At 41.1% G+C, this 20,865-nt stretch overlaps 3 protein-coding genes across 5 annotated transcripts in view; 2 read left to right on the plus strand and 1 right to left on the minus strand.

Moving 5' to 3' along the window:
- The window catches only part of PBLD (phenazine biosynthesis like protein domain containing), a 52,364-nt gene extending 47,236 nt beyond the window's left edge, over positions 1–5,128 (plus strand). Inside the window, exon 11 of the transcript XR_004522610.2 lies at positions 5,036–5,128. The gene's annotated coding sequence lies outside the window, so the exon portion shown is untranslated. The remainder of the gene's footprint in view (positions 1–5,035) is intronic.
- Positions 5,129–7,242: 2,114 nt separating this feature from the next.
- The window catches only part of MYPN (myopalladin), a 76,083-nt gene continuing 62,460 nt past the window's right edge, over positions 7,243–20,865 (minus strand). The window contains exons 15-20 of the mRNA XM_033842233.2: positions 19,849–19,931; positions 18,553–18,679; positions 17,108–17,315; positions 15,376–15,541; positions 11,962–12,095; positions 7,243–9,125 (exon numbers count right to left, since the gene is read on the minus strand). Of these exons, the coding sequence (XP_033698124.1) occupies positions 8,956–9,125; positions 11,962–12,095; positions 15,376–15,541; positions 17,108–17,315; positions 18,553–18,679; positions 19,849–19,931 (888 nt within the window). The 3' untranslated portion in view covers positions 7,243–8,955. The remainder of the gene's footprint in view (positions 9,126–11,961; positions 12,096–15,375; positions 15,542–17,107; positions 17,316–18,552; positions 18,680–19,848; positions 19,932–20,865) is intronic.
- The window catches only part of HERC4 (HECT and RLD domain containing E3 ubiquitin protein ligase 4), a 234,185-nt gene continuing 223,506 nt past the window's right edge, over positions 10,187–20,865 (plus strand). The window contains exon 1 of one of the 3 annotated variants that reach the window (XM_073793541.1): positions 10,187–10,262. The gene's annotated coding sequence lies outside the window, so the exon portion shown is untranslated. The remainder of the gene's footprint in view (positions 10,263–20,865) is intronic. The other 2 variants (XR_012326613.1, XM_073793540.1) reach the window with 2 other exon arrangements.

Genomic DNA, 20,865 nt, shown 5'->3' on the forward strand with positions numbered 1-20,865 from the left:
GAACTTACCCATCTCACATAACAAAGTCTGGGACCAAAACACAAAACAAACCCAGTAACTAACTGAGAATAAATAAAATTTTATTTAATGAATAAAGAAACAGTCCATCACATCCTCTAAACTGCTTTTTAAAACATCCAGGTTGAATTAAATACTGGTTCTTAATTTTTCTTTTTCTAATTGCAAAGTTTCCAAACAAAACACAACCTCCAATAAATCTTTAAGAAAACACAACTAGGAAACAGCAATGGGTGTCATGGAGATGATGTGGGCTACTGGAATACAATGCCATATACTTCCTGGAGAAAGACACAGTAAATGCTCACAAACATTTTGGCTTAAGCGATCATTGGTTTTCATTTCCAAAGAATATCTAACATGCACGATGCAGAGGAAAGGAATAAAAGCCAAGATCCATTCATTGCTTTCTAGTAATAGAGACGAAATATACAGTTTATATAGTTCACACATTTCAAAATGGTTACTAAAATAGTTTTTCCATTAGGATTTCAATAACCAAAAAGGTACTTTAGAAAATAAGTTGACTCTAGCTTCCTGAGATGGAAGCATATCATGTTTGTAAGCCTTCTGGGGCCTGGTGTGTTTTCAAGTGGAAAGAACTCATGCAGGAAGAGAAAGGAAAAGCATAAGATGTGTCCCTTGACCATGATTGAACTGTTAGCTATGGGTGTGTGTGTGTGTTGGTGTGTGTGTGTGTTGGTGTGTGTGTGCACATGCCTTCGGACACAAGAACTTTGTCAGTTCTCATGGCTGAAATGAATCATGGAGTTTAAATTCAGACTTGATGTAGCTAAGAATTTGAAAACAGAGACCAAAGGATATGTTCATTTTTGAGGGTCCGTATCCATCTGTTATCCTAAGGTTGATTCATTTCAACATAAGGCTAATGACATGCTAGTATGGAATATTTCTTCATTAGAGCCTAGAGAAGTACAATGGAGTTGTCCTGAACTGCGTAATCCAGAAAGGAATACAGGGACTCTCTTCCTATTTCTCTGTGCACTGCGGAGTCATTATTTCCACTAGCTTTGATCATAGATGCAGGACTCTGAGTTCCCTTAGGCTATTCTGCCTATGTTGAAATAAATTTCCCTGGAATCTGCCTGTAGAAAGCAGATAGGATATTTCTTGAATTTATTTAATTTTTCTCCAGATTTTTTTCAACCACATAGCATCTTTTTTTTTTTTACATCTTTATTGGAGTATAATTGCTTTACAGTGGTGTGTTAGTTTCTGCTTTATAACAAAGTGAATCAGTTATACGTATACATATGTTCCCATATCTCTTCCCTCTTGCGTCTCCCTCCCTCCCACCCTCCCCATCCCACTCCCCTAGGTGGTCACAAAGCACCGAGCTGATCTCCCTGTGCTATGCGGCTGCTTCCCACTAGCTATCTATTTTACGTTTGGTAGTGTATATATGTCCATGCCACTCTCTCACCCCGTCACAGCTCATCCCTCCCCCTCCCCATATCCTCAAGTCCATTCTCTAGTAGGTCTGTGTCTTTATTCCCGTCTTACCCCTAGGTTCTTCACACATAGCATCTTGGAAGAAGAAATTCCCCCACTGTGTACTACCCTTCTCAGGAAATACAAAGTAGTGGGACCGGGAAGAAATGTGAACTTGTTAAACAAATTAACTACTTACTTTGGAGAAAAGTATTTTTACCATTTTCTTTGGATTGAAAAAACCCCTGCTATCACTTTTTTAAAGGGTCTCTACAGTAAACTTCATAAGTATTTATTTATCCTACCCTCCATCCTGGGAAAGTCTCAGATATTTTGTTTATTTCACAGATAAAGAAACAGAGACTCCAGAGTTATAACAAAATTAGAGAACGTATCTGAAATTCATCTGAATGATTAAAATTCCTATTGGAATTCACCTGAGAATTCCTAGACATAAGGAGCTCTCCGAATGCTATTAAATGTTTTATAGATTTTTATCTTGACAGGAAGATAATGAGAGAGAAGAGTAGGTCATGAAACTTAATGCTAAAGCTTGAAAAAATAAGTGAAATTTAATCAGAAAAGAGGATATGGTACCTCTGAAATCAAAATACTGAGAAAGTAAAAGTTAATTAACCAGTGTGCATTAAAAAATACAGTTGCACTCAAATGATCTCATTTGAATTATTTCAGGGTTTTACCTCTCCTTAAAATACACAGTAAAACGGGACTTCCCTGGTGGCACAGTGGTTAGGAATCTGCCTGACAATTCAGGGGACACGGGTTCAAGCCCTGGTCTGGGAAGATCCCACATGCTGCAGAGCAACTAAGCCCGTGCGCCACAACTACTGAGCTTGCGCTCTAGAGCCCGTGAGCCACAAGTACTGAGCCTGCATGCTGTAACTACTGAAGCCTGTGCTTCTAGAGCCCGTGCTCTGCAACCACAATGAGAAGCCCGCGCACCACAATGAAGAGTAGCCCCCGCTCGCCACAACTAGAGAAAGCCCGCGCGCAGCAACGAAGACCCAACGCAGCCAAAAAAAAAAACCCCAAACGGTAAAACTGTTTATACTGTGTGCACATACATTTAGTAATCTTTTGGTAATGACTGCTGTGGTCAATACTAGAATGTAGTTAGTTCACTGGATTCTTGCCCCACTAATTGTGGGGAAATTATAGGAATCTGTCTCCAGTTTGCAGATAACTCACTGAATATGTGTAGAAACATCAGGTTCTTTGGAATTTTGGAACATTGAGCAATTCATTCTTACCACATTATATGAAAATCATTCATGTTTCCTAGTGTGTATTAAAGTACTTCTTATTGTAAGAAAACTATACTTCTAACTCCATTCATTTCCAATCGAAACTGGTCAAGCATCCCCCACCCTGCCACCCCCATCTTTCCCATCTTTAAGTTTCATTTTAATGTGTCCCTGTTTTCAGTTAGGAGGTAGAACGAATTTTTATCTTAGAAAGTAAAAAACATTCTATGAGAAGTTTACTGGACTTGCTGGATATTTTAGGAAGACTAAAACCCAGTTATCTTTCTGTTCCTCTAGAGATATCTGACCAGGTTATAACGTATGTGGTAATTTTTACAATTTGAATAATTTAAAAAATCTCTTTTAAGTATCGAATATATGTATTTGTACATTAAAAAATCAGTTCAATCATCATCAAAAAAAACCAATCTTTAAACCTGGAAACTAGCACTGTTTTCTGCATTTTAAAGAAAAATGCCCATTTATGTCAACTGTCAAATATTTATTGTCAAATAATGTTGAAATATTTTAGTTTTTACTATTAGGGAAACATTTTCTACTCACTTGTATGTTAAATCTTTTAGCAAATTAGTATATATGCCTCTACAGTACAGCAATTTTCTTTATTGCTTACACTCAGCATTTATGGCACAATTCTCAGAGGATTGAAAAGTGTGTTCTTTCTCTATTTCTTGCAATTTCAAGGCTATTGCTCTTCGGAGTTTGAAGTGGCCATTACTTAAATACGAACAAAAAACAGCCTGTTTATGGTTCTATAGCACCAAGTATGCTAACTAATATAATTAGGCAGAAAAAGGAGGCAAACATATTTTTAACAAATATGCATTTTTTTTGCATCGCACAGATTTTTTAAAAAACATGGTAGTAGCAACTTGTTTTTAGCATACTGATGACCACTGCATTGTCAAAGTTTAGAAGATGCTTGGCATTCTTCAAGCAATGCTTCAGTAATTAACTTTCTGAAATATTGATCCACTTAAAACAAGAAAAGACAATCAGTGGTGAAAAGGACTTCAACAAGCTCTATTGCAATCTAAGTATCTGTTCTTCTTCCTGGTGAGGCCCAGTGATTTTCAACTCGACCGTAAGTGGAAATACTTTGAGTCCAGGTTACCCCTGAAGGGACCTGAATAAAGGTCATTATGAGTAAATTTGCTTTGAGTTTACAACCAACTTATAAATAGCCCATATACAAACAGACTCAGGCCAGGATCTCAGCTTGGAAGGTTCTTTGGGAGTGTGTAGGGAGGAAGAGGACAGGAGGAGGCTGTGATCAACCAGAATAACTTGGATGTCTGACTCAGTTTTCTAGACCTCCCCTCCCGGCCTGATTTTTTTTTTTTTTTTTTCCTTTTGCCAGCAGTTCCATCTATTAGAAGTTGATGGAAGTAAGGAAGCAACTGCTTTTAAAAGCTCAGCTCCTCTGTGAAGTTAGACTCTCAGGCATTCAGGATTTGTTCGATTGGACTGCTTTCTTCTGACCCCTAAGCCAAGATGCATGGAACAGGAGTTAGGTCATTTTGGAGCATGAGGCATGTTGGCAGGTTGTGGGGAAGCGGTGAGGGGATGGGTTACAGCATGGGGGGGTTACAGAACATGGGGCACAGGGCATCTCAGAGAAAAACACGGAATGGGGATAGAAGCAGAAAGGACCTCAGACACTGTAGCTTGGACATGTAGACACAAAAAAGGAGGAAGTAGTCTTTCTTCTATTAGCAGCTTGGCGGTTTGGTTTTTTTTTTAAAATTAATTAATTTATTTATCTTTGGCTGCATTGGGTCTTCGTTTTGGTGTGCAGGCTTCTCATTGCGGTGGCTTCTCTTGTGGCGGAGCATGGGCTCTAGGCACGCCAGCTTCAGTAGTTGTGGCGCACGGGCTTAGTCGCTCCATGGCATGTGGGATCTTCCTGGACCAGGGCTCGAACCCGTGTCCCTGCATTGGCAGGCATATTCTTAAGCACTGTGCCACCAGGGAAGTCTGGCGGTTTGGTTTTAATGCTGCATTTTCTTTCCCCATTTTCCCTCTGATCCCCATTTCCATGATTAAACAAGTTATGAAAAGGCCTTCACTTGTTTGGAAAGAAGGGTGCTTGTGAGATCTGCATAGCTTTTTGGAAAAAGGGCCAGAAGGATTGTACCAACTTTCCCTCTTTCCCCGGGCCATTTTTGCAGTTTTGGAGATTTCTCCGAGGGCTTCATGAATGCTGCATGTCCGACAAGTGTAGTGCAAAATAGTAGGGTCTAATAAGACCAAAGTGCATGTTTATTTCTACTTTCCAGACATGCACTGCACGTGCAACAAGGAGGAAGTACATTCTTCACTGACGCCGACGCTACAGCCTATGCTATCTGCAGCCCTTCGGACCTTTTAGGGTAAGTTCTGTGATCAAATCATGGTAATAAAATGATTCTTCTCAATCTCACTTGCTCGTTGGAATCACCTGGGAAGCTTTAAAAATACTGATGCCTATGCCAGAACCCCAGAACTTATGACAGTGATTTGGGGTTGTGGCATGGCTATTGGGATTTTTAAAAGTTCCCCAGGAGATTCTAGTGTGCCAAGGTTAAAAACCACTGCTCTAGACTCAATTCATTTTATATGGAAACATACTGACTTACATAGAATTTTAAAGTCCAATTTAGGTCAATAAATATTTATTGAGTGCCTCCTCTGTATAAGGCAAACTTTTGACACAGTCCTTACTAACAAATAGCTAAAATCTAGTGCAGGCAAGACTGGGCTAGTGCAAGGGGAGAGTCAGGCAGGTATATAGAGGCTGTGTTTTATATAAAATACTATACAAATTCATCTTCTCTTTTTCCAGACTCAAGAAATTTGCTATAAGATTTCAAAAAAAGTAGAATTATATTTTATTGGGGTCTGGGGGGGGTCAGAAAATATTTCATAGAGGCAGTAAAGTAGCATTTGAGATGTTTAAGGAGCAGGTAAGATTTCTGTAGGTGGGGATTGGGGAGAAAGCCTTCCAGCTGGAGGCAAAAAAGAGCCATGTGGCTGGAAAGCTGAGGCCTGTGTTAACTTTGCTGGTGCACTGGGTGTGTTTTCTGAGTAATGGATGAAAAGCTTTGGGATCATATTGAAGCAAGGCTTGAGTAGCACAGGACAGAACAGCTGGCCTGGGTTGGCTCCAAGGAGCCACTGGGGATTCGAAAATTGGGGAATGATGATTGGAGCAGTACTTCAGGAAGAATGATCTGATGCTGAGATCTCAGCTAGATTTGAGTGGGAGAAAAAGCAGGACTAGAGGCAGGAAGGCCAATTAGAAGTCTCTTATTATGGTTGAAGTCAGAAGAATTGAGGGAAATTAAGAGAGTAATGAAAGTCTGAACTGGGGAACCACGGGGGGACAGAAAGAAGGCCTGAATATAAAAGAAATAATCGAGTTAGAATTAACATGATTTGTCAGTTGATTAGAGGAAGCAAAAAATGACTTGGATACTCTTTATTTGGATTACTAGGACTGTGATGGTGCCATTAATAGAAATCATTAAACTAGGATGATGAATGGTTTATGAAAGGGAAGATGATGAATCTGATTTTGGATATGTTGAGTCCACACATATCCAGCAGAACTAAAATTTCTTATATAAGTATTCCTCGTTGTAATTGAATTCCAATAGAATTTGGATTTGTTCAACACAGTAGTTCTCAACAAAGGGGATCCTGCCTCCCGGGGAATATATGGCAATGTCTGGGGACATTTCGGGTGGCCACAACTTGGGGAGGGGTTGCTCTGCTATTGGCATCCAGTGAGTAGAAGCCAAGGATGCTGCTAAACATCCTCCAGCGTGCAGGATAGTCCCTCACAACAACGAATTATCCAGCCCCAAATGTCAAGAGTGCTGAGGTTGAGAAACTTTCCTGTAACATAATCCGGAAGTTCAAATTCGAGGAATTTTAAAGCTTGTTATATTTTAGGTTCGACAGTGCCATCTAGTGGCCAAATGTAGTATTTATCATAGTTCACTGTTGAACACTGTAAAACAACAAATAAAAAAGATTCAGAAAAAAAAAATTCAGAAAGCGAATACATAGAGAGATGAAGAATATCCTCTCATAGGAGACTGTCTAGAGTTTACATTAATAGATGTGATGAGGAGGTTGGGTGTCCAACTGTGGAGAAGCAATCCTGGAGTTAGAAAATGCTCTTTGGTCATAAAGAGATTTGATAATAGAAGCCAATATAGAAACAGAATATTTTACAGGGTGCATTCTGTATGGAATGCATTCAATTTCATTACAGTTGCCTATACTTTTACTATTGTTCCTGCATACATAAGAAAGGAAAAAGTCTAATAATTCTGCTAAATAATTGGCTGAAATCTTTATTTCTTAAGGATGTAACTTATGGTTTTTTATTTAATTAAGAAATAAAGATTGAAAATAATTAAGATGATTTTAGAGTCAGGAAAAATACAGGGTAAAGAGTACTAGAAACTTCCCTTTAATAAAAAATAGACTTTTGGCCAAAGAAGCAGCACTTGACATGCCTTTTTTCTTACCTCCCCCACTAGATTGTAAGCTTTCTGCAGGCAGGGACTGTGTCTTATCATATTTGTGTATGGCCCATAGTCTCTAGCATAGCATCTTATACAGAGTGGACACACAAATGATTTTTTGAGTGAATGAATTTATTTTTATACTGGAAATCCTTGCCTTGAAGTGAAGAAAATTTCAAGCCTTTCTAAGCAATTACTATTTGTTCACTTGAGTAAGATGCCAGCTGAGGATGTCTGGCTCAGAGAACACCAAGGACTTGGGCACAAGGAGTTGGTAACAGACACTCCAATTCATTTCCCTGGTGAATCTGGAGCAAACCGTGCCGTGATGACCATCCCTAGGGCAATTTTTTGACTGGTGCATACATTGTAGATTTCTCTAATATAAGATTCATTCATCCAACAAATAGTTATCGAATGTCTACTTTGTGCTAAGCACTCTTCTAGGCACTGGGATATCACCGTGAACTTAAGTCTAAAAATTCCTTAAGTGGAGAGGCAGGTTTTGAATTAGTGGGTTAGAATAAAGATGCACATTCCCTGTCCCTCCCACTTTCTCAGTTAGCATAATATTTTCTGTATAGAAAATGCAATTTGACTAATGATCTCAAAGCAGTTCACAACTATTAAAGACGTCTCCTTCTACAGCCACTGCTTTGCTCGGGCAAATGAAAAAACAAAAACCACTCTCCCATCACTTCCTCTTCTAGTTTGCATTTCTTCCTTTCTCACTGCTTCATATACTTGCAGACTTTTGGGGCAAGGGGAGAAGCGGGAGAGCCAATATTCTTTGGGCAGATGATGATGATGCCTGAATATTTTTGCAAGTGGCAACTGAAGCTTGTAGTTTTAAAAGTGACCCCGCAGAAGATTTCCTTCTGGTTGGTTTATTAACAACCCTTTAGTTCTAGAGCCTAGGGATATATATATATATATATATATATAGTCAGAAAAAAAACCACTCACCATTGTATCCAAAAGAAAATGGTACAGGCAGGGTGGTGGGTCCCTGTTTTGGCTATAGAATAAGTGCACTGTGCAATATTTAGTGTTCCAGTGATTTTTTTTTTTTGGTATCTCAATCACATTTTGGCACTTTATTATGTGGCTCAGTACACCCAGGGTAAGCAAATCGAAAGTGCTTCTCCATGTATGTGAGTTGTATGGCACAGACTCCTAGTGCTAAGTAGAAGCTGATTTAATGAATCCACCAAAACTACTGCTATGGATGCAATCAGTGAAAGGTGGTGGAGACCCCCCCTGACTTTTTCCTTTGCATTGTTTAGTGAGTTAGTGATTCCAAAGGTCACTACTGTCCAACTCCTCTCAGCCCAAGCATCTGACCCCTAATTGCTCCTAGGAGGGCCTGAATACCCCAACGCAGCAGGGGGCAGGGAAGCATGCTAGCTTTTTCCCAAAGCAGTGGATGGCAGCTGCAGGACATCTTTGGTTCGGCGGTATTGTCTTCTCATTTTGTTGGAATCTTAAAAGGCACAGCCCTCCATCTCTCCCTGAGCTGAGACTGCATGAGTCCCCAGCTGACTTACTCAAAGCTCTCCTTGCCACAGGTCGGGCAGTGTGGGAACTTACTCAAATCCAGTTGCTTGGAAACGATCTTATCTGGCTGGTCTTCCTTCCCCCTCCACAATCCACCCCCTTACACAGCAGGCACCCAGACATTCTTAAAGTTCATCACTCTCCACTACACTCCGAGAAGAGCATGAATACACCATTGTGCTTTCCATGGAGGAGAAAGCAGAGAAAATGTCAAGTCCTTTACTGGTGAGAGATCCGTAGCGACTGCCACTGGGCCGGACAGACATGGGTGGTGGGATCTGGTGGTGCCACTGAGCTGGAAAATGGACCAAATAATGTGTTACAATCAAAGGAATACAGTCTAGCAGGTACACGTCAGGGGTGCATTCTGTGCTCATTCCAACACTTTCTGTAGGATCTTAGTAAAGCATTGAAATATATCTGGGTCTGAAATGCCTCATTTGTAAAAGAGAGAAATAAAATCTCTCCTTCCCTGTCGAGAAGAGGGAAATTGGGCTGGTGATTTTTTAATCCCCTAATTCCAAACCCTATGATTCTAATCCAGTAAAATTTGGGACTGTAAGAAGGAACAGTGGGTGACTAGGGTGATTTCTCAAAATTTTCTCCTGACCTAGCATGGAGTCTGCTGGGTGGAGGGCGGTGTAGAGAGGGCGGTAGGCTCTCAAGGCAGGGCACCTCAGAAGGTGGAGATGAGAAATCTATGGAAATGGAAGCCAAAAGATGAGTCCAGACCTCTGACCGCACACCTGATCATACTAATCAGGGATCACCTACCTACCGCCCTAATCAGGTTCTAATGAGCTACAGCAAGAAGACTGAAAAGTAACTTATGTGCAATCAACCATGGTTCGGGGACAAAAGGGAATATTAGAATTTCCACGTTCACCAAGCACTGTCCAAAAGGGACACTGGTTTTAGCAGCCAGGATCCTTAGGCTTGAACATGGCCTGAATGAAATATCCATCCAATTTGCTCAGTCCTGTGTGTTGTCACTGATTCAGAAATTACCAAGCAGTCTTCTCATGAGGTTTCCAAGAACCTTGCTGTGGAGAAGGGGAAGCACCAGGTGGGAAACATGGACGTTCTGGGTCCTACGAAGCTATGGACCCTTGTAGCATTCCCACTTATAAACGGGTCCTCTGTTGATTTCATTCTTTTGAATAAGTTTTTCGGGATCTAAATGCCTCTAGGTGAATTGATAAAATCAAAATTTGAAAGCTACAAAACAGGACAAAACTTACAGCGATTCCACGAGAGAGCAGGCACTCAGTAAGGCAGCCATGAACTGGTTTAAGCCCCTCCCCGCCGCCCTCCGCCCCCCGCCCCTTAGCCTTTCCTGGCTCTGTCGGACACCTTAACCTGATAGCAGGTACTATTAGAAGCCCTCTTTTCGAAGAGAGACGGATGCCTACTGTACCCGTTCCTCGGACAGGTAGGAAGTGATTGCGGGGGGCCGTACGGGATTGATTTTACCCCCAATCCTCCATGCTTTGCCCCACTCCCCGGTCCCAGCTGAGGATTCAGCGCTTCGCGTTGTTAGTGCTGTAGAATCAGGACGGGAGCCAGGGAGAGGTGAGCCAGGACTAACTGAACTGGGGACTCCGCCGGGGATGAGCAGGACTGCGACAAGAGTCATCAGTTTCAGGGCTTATTGGTATGAGTTTCTTAGTTGGAGACCTGTTTCCTTCTGACATGGTGAAGTGGGTGAAATGGTAAGGCATTAGCCTGGATTAAGAAACATATCACTGGCGTGTCTCTCCTCGGATCCTCCCAGGGGAAAGTACATTCGAGCCAGCGTCCCTCACGGCTGAACTTCTTTTCAAGTCCACGAATTAAGGAAGATAACCAGAAAGCTATGTATTTTCTCTAAATATTAGACTTAGGGAAAATGGCAGGCCAAGACCCCTCCTGTATGGTACCAAAGAAAGGAGGTACCTGGCGGTCCAGCGGTTAAGACCCCGCGCTTCCACTGCAGGGGGGCACGGGTTCGATCCCTGGTGGGGGAATTAAGATCCTGCACGGCGCGCGGCAGGGCCAAAAAAAATGAAAAAGGGGGGGGCGGGTGCACCTATAAATAGCAGGGACCTCAGGTTCTAGGCAGAGTTACTGTTTCTTATTTGTTATTCTGGTTAATCATGTTAAACCAGTAATGAATAAGAAACTTATTAAGCCAACAAATTAGTTCTTTTAAAAGGGGGAAAAAAAAGGTTTACTCTTTTGGGTTAAGGAATATGTCTTCAAAAATACCAGTTAATGTCAAAATTATAGAGGAGAGGAGTAGAGTACACAAATACATTAATAAAGATTAATTTGTTAAATGTTTTTGAAAATTAGAAACATGGCTCAAAGGAACGATATAAAACCTGGATTTGCATTCCAGCTGTAGTCACTTAATCTCTCTGAGTCTGCATTTCTTCTGCATTTAAATGAGGGTAACAACAATTACAATAATCTCATGGGTTTAGGAGGATCTTAGGGTACCATTTCATAAATTACAAGTCACTGTACAAAAGTCATCTGATACCAGTATCATTAGGACAGCTCTCTATTATTAGCCTGATTGTGAGATTGGAGTAATAAATATTTGTGGAATTAATTAACAAATGAATAGGGTCTGGAAAATTCTGCTGGGTGGAGGTATGACTGGGGAATAACAGGCAGTGGGGAGGGAGTTCCAGTGGGTGACCCATGGCAGCAAGGAGATGGCATGAAGATGCTGGGTGATTAGAAGTACAAGCACAGGTACACTCTGAAGTAGTTGTAATTCCTAGTATTAGAAGTACAGAAAAATTAACCTCTTTTGGAAGAAGATTAACCTTCTAGTGAAATGAAAGAGTGTACGAAAGCCTGAGGTGACTAGGATAAAATGACTTAAAAAATCCATCGCTTAAGCACTAAAATATGATCTAACCAATTCATTTATGAAAACATACTACATCTATCCTAAAAGAAAAAAGATTTTTTTGGCCACGCCGTGCAGCTTGCGGGATCTCAGTTCCCCGACCAGGGACTGAACCGGGGCCTAGTCAGTGAAAGTGCCAAGTTCTAACCACTGGACAACCAGAGAATTCCCCCAAAAAAGATTTTTAAGCTGCCTGTCCACACAGATCAACCGATGCCATTATACTTACCATATATATCCAACCTGGCAGTGCATGACACGATGCCGGCTTCATTCTTGGCTGACAGTGTGTACCATCCAGCGTCTGATTTCTTGGCTGGCTGAATGAGGAGGCAGACATACCCAGTCGTGTCCTGGTGCATGCTGGAGAAAAGAAAGAATGTATCCGTATTGTATCTGGGGGCAGAAGCGGCCTTGTCGAGTTTAGGACTCCAGGAAACTCGGGCAAGTCAGGCAGTGCAGTGCTTCTCCTCGCCTCCCTGACCCTAGCAGGAGGGAAGGGGATTCAGCTGGAAGCAAGCAGCAGGGGCAAACTTGAAGGTGGAAAGAAGAGGGTCGGTAGCCATGGCTGAGACCTGTTCTTGCCCTCTCCACTCTCCTCCCAGGAGGACTCCCACTTGTCACAACCAAAGTACAGAGAAAATCTCTTTTCCGAACCAGGCTGGACATTGCAACAAGAACTTTGTTAAAAAGCTACGGGAAAGTAGACCAAAACGAGAGTCCAGGGACGGATGGACTGTTAGCGTGGATGGGGTCTTTTCTTTTCTTCTTCCTTCCTTCCTTCCTTCCTTCCTTCCTTCCTTCCTCCCTTCCTTCCTTCCTTCCTCCCTTCCTCCCTTCCTCCCTTCCTCCCTTCCTCCCTTCCTCCCTTCCTCCCTTCCTCCCTTCCTCCCTTCCTCCCTTCCTCCCTTCCTCCCTTCCTCCCTCCCTCCCTCTCTCCCTCTCTCTCTCTCTCTTTCTTTCTAATTGAGGTATCATTGATTTACAATGCTGTGTTAGTTTCTGGTGTACAGCAAAGTGATTCAGTTATACATATAACTTTTTCAGATTCTTCTCCATTATAGATTTATTACAAGGTACTGAATATAGTTCCCTGTGCTATACAGTAGGGCCTTGTTGTTTATCTATTTTATATATAGTAGTGTGTATCTGTTAATCCTAAACTCCTAATCTATCCCTCCCCCCACCCTTTCCCCTTTGGTAACATTAAGTTTGTTTTCTATGTCTGTGGGTCTATTTCTGTTTTGTAAATAAGTTCATTTGTATCATTTTTTTAGATTCCACATATAAGTGATATCATATGATATTTGTCTTTGTCTGACTTACTTCACTTAGTATGATAATCTCTAGGTCCATCCATGTTGCTGTGAATGGCATTATTTCATTCTTTTTTATGGGTGAGTCGTATACCATTGTGTGTATGTATGTATGTATGTGTGTGTGTGTGTGTATGTGTGTATATATATATATATATATACCACAACTTCTTTATCCATTCATCTGTTGATGGACACTCAAATTGCTTCCATGTTTTGGCTATTGTAAATAGTGCCGCTGTGGACATTGGGGTGCATGTATCTTTTTGAATTAGAGTTTTTGTCTTTTCTGGATATATGCCCAGGAGTGGGATTGCTGGATCATATGGTAGCTCTATTTTTAGTTTTTAAAGGAACCTCCATACTGTTCTACATAGTGGCTGCACCAATTTATATTCTCACCAACAGTGTAGGAGGGTTCCCTTTTCTCTACACCCTCTCCATCATTTATTATTTTTAGACTTTTTGATGATGGCCATTCTGACTGGTGTGAGGTGATACCTCATTGTAGTTTTGATTTGAATTTCTTTAATAATTAGCAGTGTTGAGCATCTTTTCATGTGGCTGTTGGCATCTGGCTGTGTTCTTTGGAGAAATGTTTATTTAGGTCTTCTGCCCAGTTTTTGATTGGGTTGTTTGTTTTTTGACATTGAGCTGTATGAGCTGTGTGTATATTTTGGAAATTAAGCCCTTGTTGGTCACATTGTTTGCAAATATCTACTCTCGTTCCGTATGTTTTCATTTCATTTTGTTTATGGTTTCCTGTGCTCTGCAAAAGCTTATAAGTTTCATTAGGTCACATTTGTTTATTTTTGCTTTTATTTCTACAGTGTTGCCTTGGGAGACTGACCTAAGAAAACATTGGTATGATTTATATCAGTGAATGTTTTGCCTATGTTCTCTTCTAGGAATTTTATGGTGTCATGTCTTATATTTAAGTCTTTAATCCATTTTGAGTTTATTTTTGTGTATGGTGTGAGCGAGTGTTCTAACTTCATTGATTTACATGCGGCTGTCCAGCTTTCCCAACACCACTTGCTAAAGAGACTGTCTTTTCTCCATTGTATATTCTTGCCTCCTTTGTCGAAGATTAATTGGCTCTAGGTGTGTAGGTTTATTTATGGGCTCTGTATTCTGTTCCATTGATCCATATGGCTGTTTTTGTGCCAATACCACGCTGGGATATCCAAGAGCATGGGACATCTTTCCGTTTCTTTGTAGCATCTTCAGTTTCCTTTATCAACGTTTATAGTTCTTAGCGTGTAAGTCTTTCACTTCCTTGGTCAGGTTTATTCCTAAGTACTTTATTTTTTTTTGATACAATTTTAAAATGGATTGTTTTTCTTTACTTTCTCTTTCTGATATTTCATTGTTAGTGTAAAGAAATGCAACAGATTTCTGTATGTTAATCTTGTATCCTGCTACCTTGCTGAATTTGTTTATCAGTTCTAATAGTTTTTGTATGCAGTCTTTAGGGTGGAGGGGGTATTTCTTAATATATCCATGGTCATGTGCAGCATTTAGCTTAATACAGTTCAGGAGCAAATCAGCATGTTCTTTCCTTCTGTTTTCTCTATGTCAGTGGTTCTTAACTAACCTTGACTGCATATTGCAACCCTAGATAATTACATCAGAATTTCAGGCTGTGTTTGACACGTTTCATTAATTTACACTGAAGTGTTAACTCAAGAATATTCTCTGTTCTTGCTTATATTTTACCAGAGAAAAACCCTGACTTATATGTACATAGACTTTTTTAGATGCCCAGATTCTGTAAAACCGAATATTTTCTAGGACAAATTCAGTTTACTGTGAAGAAATAATTCTCAGTAGAAATTTCTGTACATAAGCTGCCTTTGTAGCATAAAACCAAAATGGCAAAGAATGAAGGATGCTTAGGGGAAATTAAGGAAAGCACCCACTTTAAGAAACTGGATCCTTAAAGTTACTTAAAAAACAGCCCTGTCGTGATGGATGGAGAAGGAGTATTACTTTAATATTTTATTTTGCTTTATTTTATTTTAGCTTTTTACTGTCAAAAGGTTTTCTGTGTGCTAATGCGACTGAAGACACATGACAAAAAATAGGCACTATCTTTATAAATTCCTCATACCTTTTTAAGCTTGAAAATTAAGGTCTTAAAACTGTGGGACATCTGTACACTGCGCTACCCCTCAGCAACAGAGAGGAATAAATTCTTGATAAGCACAGTAACGTGTGAAACAAATACATGATGCTAAGTGAAAGAAACCAGATTCAAAAGGCTACAGAGTTATTTGGGCGGCCTGACAAGCCTCAGTGAACTTGACCGAGGGGGGAGCCTGTACCTGATCCTCTCTCTGGTGAAGGGGATGGTCTCGTTGTCTTTCTTCCAGTAGAACACAGGTGGAGGCATGCCTATCACCCGGCACTCCAGTCTCACTGGGTGGCCTTCGGGAACGCCGCTGTTCTGCAGTTTCTCCAGGATTACAGGTGCTTTCTTCACTTCTTTGGCTGAATGAGAGAAGGGCAGTGCTAGTTTGAAGAGTAAGTGCCTTGGGGTCCATGCCTCAAACAAATTACAGTTCTGGAATCTAGCAGAGTGAGCACCCACCCACCTTTACCTCTTCTTTAGAACATTTCTCAAGCCTCTTAGTGAAGATCACTGCCTTGATAAAAGCTCCAGAAATGAAGCTTGATAAAAAAGAAATGAGGGAACTGTCTCTGCCTGTCTTATGAGGGACTACACTTAAGGATTTGGGTCACACACATGGGATGCATATGGTAGGTGTGGAATTGAGGGAGTTTCTTTTATTGCTCAGCAGTAAATTTTGAGAAACAGTATATTATATGTACCAAATATATCTCTTTTTTCTTTTTTAGAGGAGTTTATTTTGTAGAAGATATATTAATTTTACCTCAACTTTTTATCTTGAAAAAATTTTATAGCTACAGAAAAGTTGAAAGACGTATACTATTTAAAAAAAACCACACACATAAATTATGCTTCCTAAGGAGGCTTTTCCCCCCCCCCCACAGAACCAATTAAGGCAAAGCTACCTCGTATCTCAGGGTTCCCTAGTCAATAGCAAAACAGTGGGAAAAGAGTAAAACCCCATCACCATGTCCTCGCAGAATGAGCTTTTCCTACTCTGTTGGTGAGATGGAATTAAGGATGAGAAAAAGAAAAAAATATACTGAGGAGACAGCTACTAGCTTAGAGAGAGGATTAGCATTCTGAAGCTACCCTGATTTCCTTCAGGGGCCATACGAGGGAGACAGCGGGAGAAAGCCCAGCACAAGATTTCATACATTCTGAAATCTAATTCTGGCTGGACTACTGCCCCGAGGGGCAGGCACCTCCCAGGTGACAGTGACTTGTTGTCCTTATCTGTGGACATGACAGTGTTTTGTTCACATCATCTTATAAGGTCAGGGTTTGGTTGTGTAGTTACAGAGTCAAGTGCCTTCCACATTCCAGGCACTGAGTCAGACGTCAGAGATACACAGAAGAACGTCAGAATCTCTGACCTCAGAGGCTCATGGTGTCTTCAGGGAGGCAAAAGGGGAAATAGTTACACCGAAGCCATGAGTGCTGTAAGAGACTCTCCTTTACTAAGTGCTGTGGAAACAGAGGAGGATGTAACCTGGTGGATCCACTGTGCCTTTGTGGTGACGTTTGAATTAAGTCTTAGAGAATGAGTAGGAGGTTGCTAGGCAAAGAAGGGCATTCCACGTAGAGGGACCACGGATGCAAAGGCATGGAAGCTTGGGGTGGGGGGAGACCCTGGAGTGTTCCAGGAGTGATGGGCTATAGGGCAAGTGACCTGAATTTAGTGATAGTCAATTAGTAATTACAATGACTACCATTTATTGCAAGCATGATATACACAAAGTACCATATTACGTTTTTAGCTTACTGATACGTTTTCGAAAGCAACGTAGGAAACACGGCCCTTATTACAGTGAAGGAGAAACTAAGATGAGACTCCATGGGACAAAGGACTAAGGGGTTACATCAGAGGCTCTGCATGTTTCCGTAATGGAGTTACGTTTAGGGGTCCCAGCAGCAAACCTTACCTACTACGGTGAGGTCCAGACTAAAGGAATTCTGCCCGGTTTTGTTGGTAGCAACACAGGTGTAGGTCCCTGCGTCACGTTGAGTGAGCGGGTCAATGAGCAAAGAGTGGACTCCAGTCTCCCTGACCAGCATCTTGTGGGAGGTGTCGGGGAGCACAGGCTGGCCGTTGAGCAGCCACGTCAGCTCCGGAGGCGGCAAGCCACTCACCTAATAAGCAACAGGACAGACGAGGCAAATGACAGATCGATGACAGACAGATTTATTTGGTGGCTGAATTCTTCATCCTTGTCTGGCACCACATCGATAGCAACGGAGTGTCAGTGCCGAGAAACCTCTCCTCAGGAGCATAGGGACAAGAGGGGTCTAGATGGGTGGCCTCATGCATTTAAACCGTATAGTATTTGGACCCCAATTCGGGTCATGGTTATATTCTAGATTAGAGTGAGTAAGAATTAAAAAGCTAAATAGATAGATGAAATAGGCCTGTGGGATCAGTTTCAGAGATATTGCTTACACACCTAATAAGCAACAGGTAGCCAAGAAAGGCACAGACATTAAACCAGTGTTCTCAAAGCCGGCTGTGTGTCATAATCACATGAGGAGTATTTGACCATCCTGATGCCCACTTACTATATTAAATCAGAATCTTTGGGGGTGGGACCCAGTCATGGGTTTCTTTTAGGCTTTAGGGTGGAAGACGTTAATCCCAAATATTATTTAGGTAACTAATGAGAGAGCAAGAACCACCTAGAGAAGTGGATTCTATAAACGCGTAACCTTAAGCCTTTACTAATTCGTGTCTGAATCTCCATAGCATTCTATGGACAGAAGGGGTGACTTAAGTTACTGTTCATACTGAGAAATATTCATACTGTTCAACTGAACCTAGTTTCTGGTGGAAGAGTTAGAATGTAGACTAGCTGAAGGTGATGGATGTTGAGTTGTATGAGAAACCAGCTTCTGTTTTCATAAACTGCCTTGGAGCCATCTTTTCATGACTCTAGTGTTTTCAAAGGCTGTACCTCACAGCAATTCACTTCAAGGTTGCAGAAATCATCCTTATGCCTTTATAGTAATAAAGACTTTCCAGGTACCATATGGAAAGTGTCTGAATTACATCACCTCTTTGGTTGTCTTTACAAGCATAGAGTTAACTTGGTACAGTATCAGTGTAACTTTTATTAAGATATAAACACTTAAAGATTTTATGAAATACTTTTGTCTGGTATTAAATGCTCCAAAAGAATGTTGTGGGGGAAAAAGTGCTCGCGCTCTCTCTCTCTCTCTCTCTCTCTCTCTCTCTCTCTCTCTCTCTCTTCCTCAGTCCCCTTTCCCCGAAAAAACAACCACCATAAAACAAATACAAACAAAAACAGGTGCATACAAACAAACAAATACAAAATATGAACAGATTTGGAACCAAGAATGGTGTACTAGAGTCTACCTTACAGTCCAGGCGACAGAGGCGCCCCTCGTGAGCTACCATATCCCCAGGAGCCTGCAGGAAATGTGGTCGGAAAAATCGTTCCTGTAGGGGCTCTTTGTCTCTTTCTTGCGCTCGGGACCTTACTCTAAAACAGCAAGCATGTTCAGGCATTACGCATAGAAACCACTTCAAAACTTATGACAGTATAGACATTTAGGCATGGCTCTCGGTCCTGGAGAAAGATTTTTTTGGGGGGTGGGGGTGGCTGGACCATGAAGGGATAATAAATAATAGTGTGGAGCTGATGTAAAAAGCAAAGTACTAGCTATCTCACCCACTGTAGGGTTATCTTGTGAGATCTGTAATTAAATAAACAGGCTTTAGCTTCTTTCTCTCTGAAGTCATTCTGGGTTAAGTGACTCAGCTCCCCTTGCCTTGGGTTTGACCAGTTGTTCAGAAGTTTCAGAATAAAGAAATCAGTATTCAATCTGAACCTCAAATAAGAGCCAAAAGAGAAGTCCTGTTTATCACCCAGAACAAGGCAGCTGCAATCCCTGTGTCTCTGAGTAATAAAATTTAACCTGGCTAATAAATTATGTCAGACCATTAAAGATGATCATGAACTTAAACTGGTTAAGACTGACCACAGTAACAGCTGTTCTTGAAGAAGGAAAAAAAAAAACAACTGAACAAGAAGGTAGAGTTGCAACGGTGGTAAAATACTGTATCTGAAACATGGGTCACTATTTTTGTCCCTTTGGTAAGTCAGCAACTATGAAATGCTTTGCTAAGACTTTGTGGCACCGTAAGACTCGAGAGAAAGCCAGGCTCTTTCTTCTTAGTGATTAGTAAAATCGGAGAGGAGGAAAGTCAGTTGCTGTGTTGGAGACAACTGTTATCTTGGAGACAATAACAACAACAGAAATCTTTTATCAGTATACATATACTCATTAACGGTTTCTGGTTTTTAAAGACAAGGTAATTTAATTCAGAGAGTCTAATTTATATATTATGTGCACAGGTGCTACTGATGGTTGCAATTTTTGAACCATTAAAAGTGTGCCGTGGACCAATGCTTCTCAAATTTAATGCACTTATGAATTACCTGGGGATCTTATTAAAATGTAGATTCTGATCAGTATGTCTAGGTGGGGCTTGGGATTCTGCATTTGCAACAAGCTCCCAAGTGATGCTGGTGCTGCAGGTGGAGGACTACACTTTAGGTGACAATTTGTAGACCAGATACTTCAGTGCTCATTGTGGTGGGTGGCTGCTTGGGAGGGGCTAGAGAAGGGAGATTCTTACTGTCTTTACCTGTGAGGCTGACCAGCAGCTGTTAGTCGACTTCGAATGGGCAAACCTTGTACCATCAAGTGGCCAGAACAGCTGATTCTCCCCTGAGAAACAGAAAATGAAGGAGATTAAAATAAATAAAAACAATTCTACATGTTTTCACTACATATACATTCTTATGGACCAGAACATTATGAACTTTTTGGCTAACTATTATGAGTTTTTTATTTTTTTTTGGAGGGGTGATGAAAACAATATAACTCCTTAAATCACTGTTAATATTCCAGGGGAAACGATTTTTAAGAATATTGTGACTTTCATTTTTAAGCCGAGAAATGAACAGACATAAATGTAAAAAAATGTGAAATCTTGTGCATTTAGCATTATTTGTGGGCACATGCAGAGATCATGGTCAAGTATTTTTATACTTTCCTCAATAGAGGTTATCTTCAAAACTAACATTTTAATAGGAGGAGTGGGTGAGTGGAAATTATAGTTCTGTACCCCCTATTATAGTAGTAGTTGAAGATATTTATTCTGCCACATCTTTAAGGGGAATTTTAAGTCTTGGTCTCTTCAGAAAAGGAAAGTGAAAGATTATGGCTTTCCAACTTTTACCAAAAAAAATTTTTTTTATGAGTGAGGGATATTCACAAGTAATTTGCTTATTCTCTAAAGAACAAAAACTAGAAAATCTTTTTTTTTTTTCGGTACGCGGGCCTCTGTGGCCTCTCCCATTGCGGAGCACAGGCTCCGGACGCGCAGGCTCAGCGGCCATGGCTCATGGGCCCAGCCTCGCCGCGGCATGTGGGATCCTCCCGGACCGGGGCACAAACCCGCATCTCCTGCCGTCGGCAGGCGGACCCTCAACCACTGCGCCACCAGGGAAGCTCGCAAATCATTCTTTGTTAGAATAATTTGTTGACTCTTCAAGAGAGTCAATGAGTTGATCAAAACAAGATTTACTCCAATAGGTCTGGGGCATATACTTAGTGAGTAGATACTACTAATGTCCTTTGACAAAGGCTGAAGGGTGGC

The sequence above is a fragment of the Tursiops truncatus genome, chromosome 16 (genome assembly GCF_011762595.2).
Source record: "Tursiops truncatus isolate mTurTru1 chromosome 16, mTurTru1.mat.Y, whole genome shotgun sequence".
NCBI lineage: Eukaryota > Metazoa > Chordata > Mammalia > Artiodactyla > Delphinidae > Tursiops > Tursiops truncatus.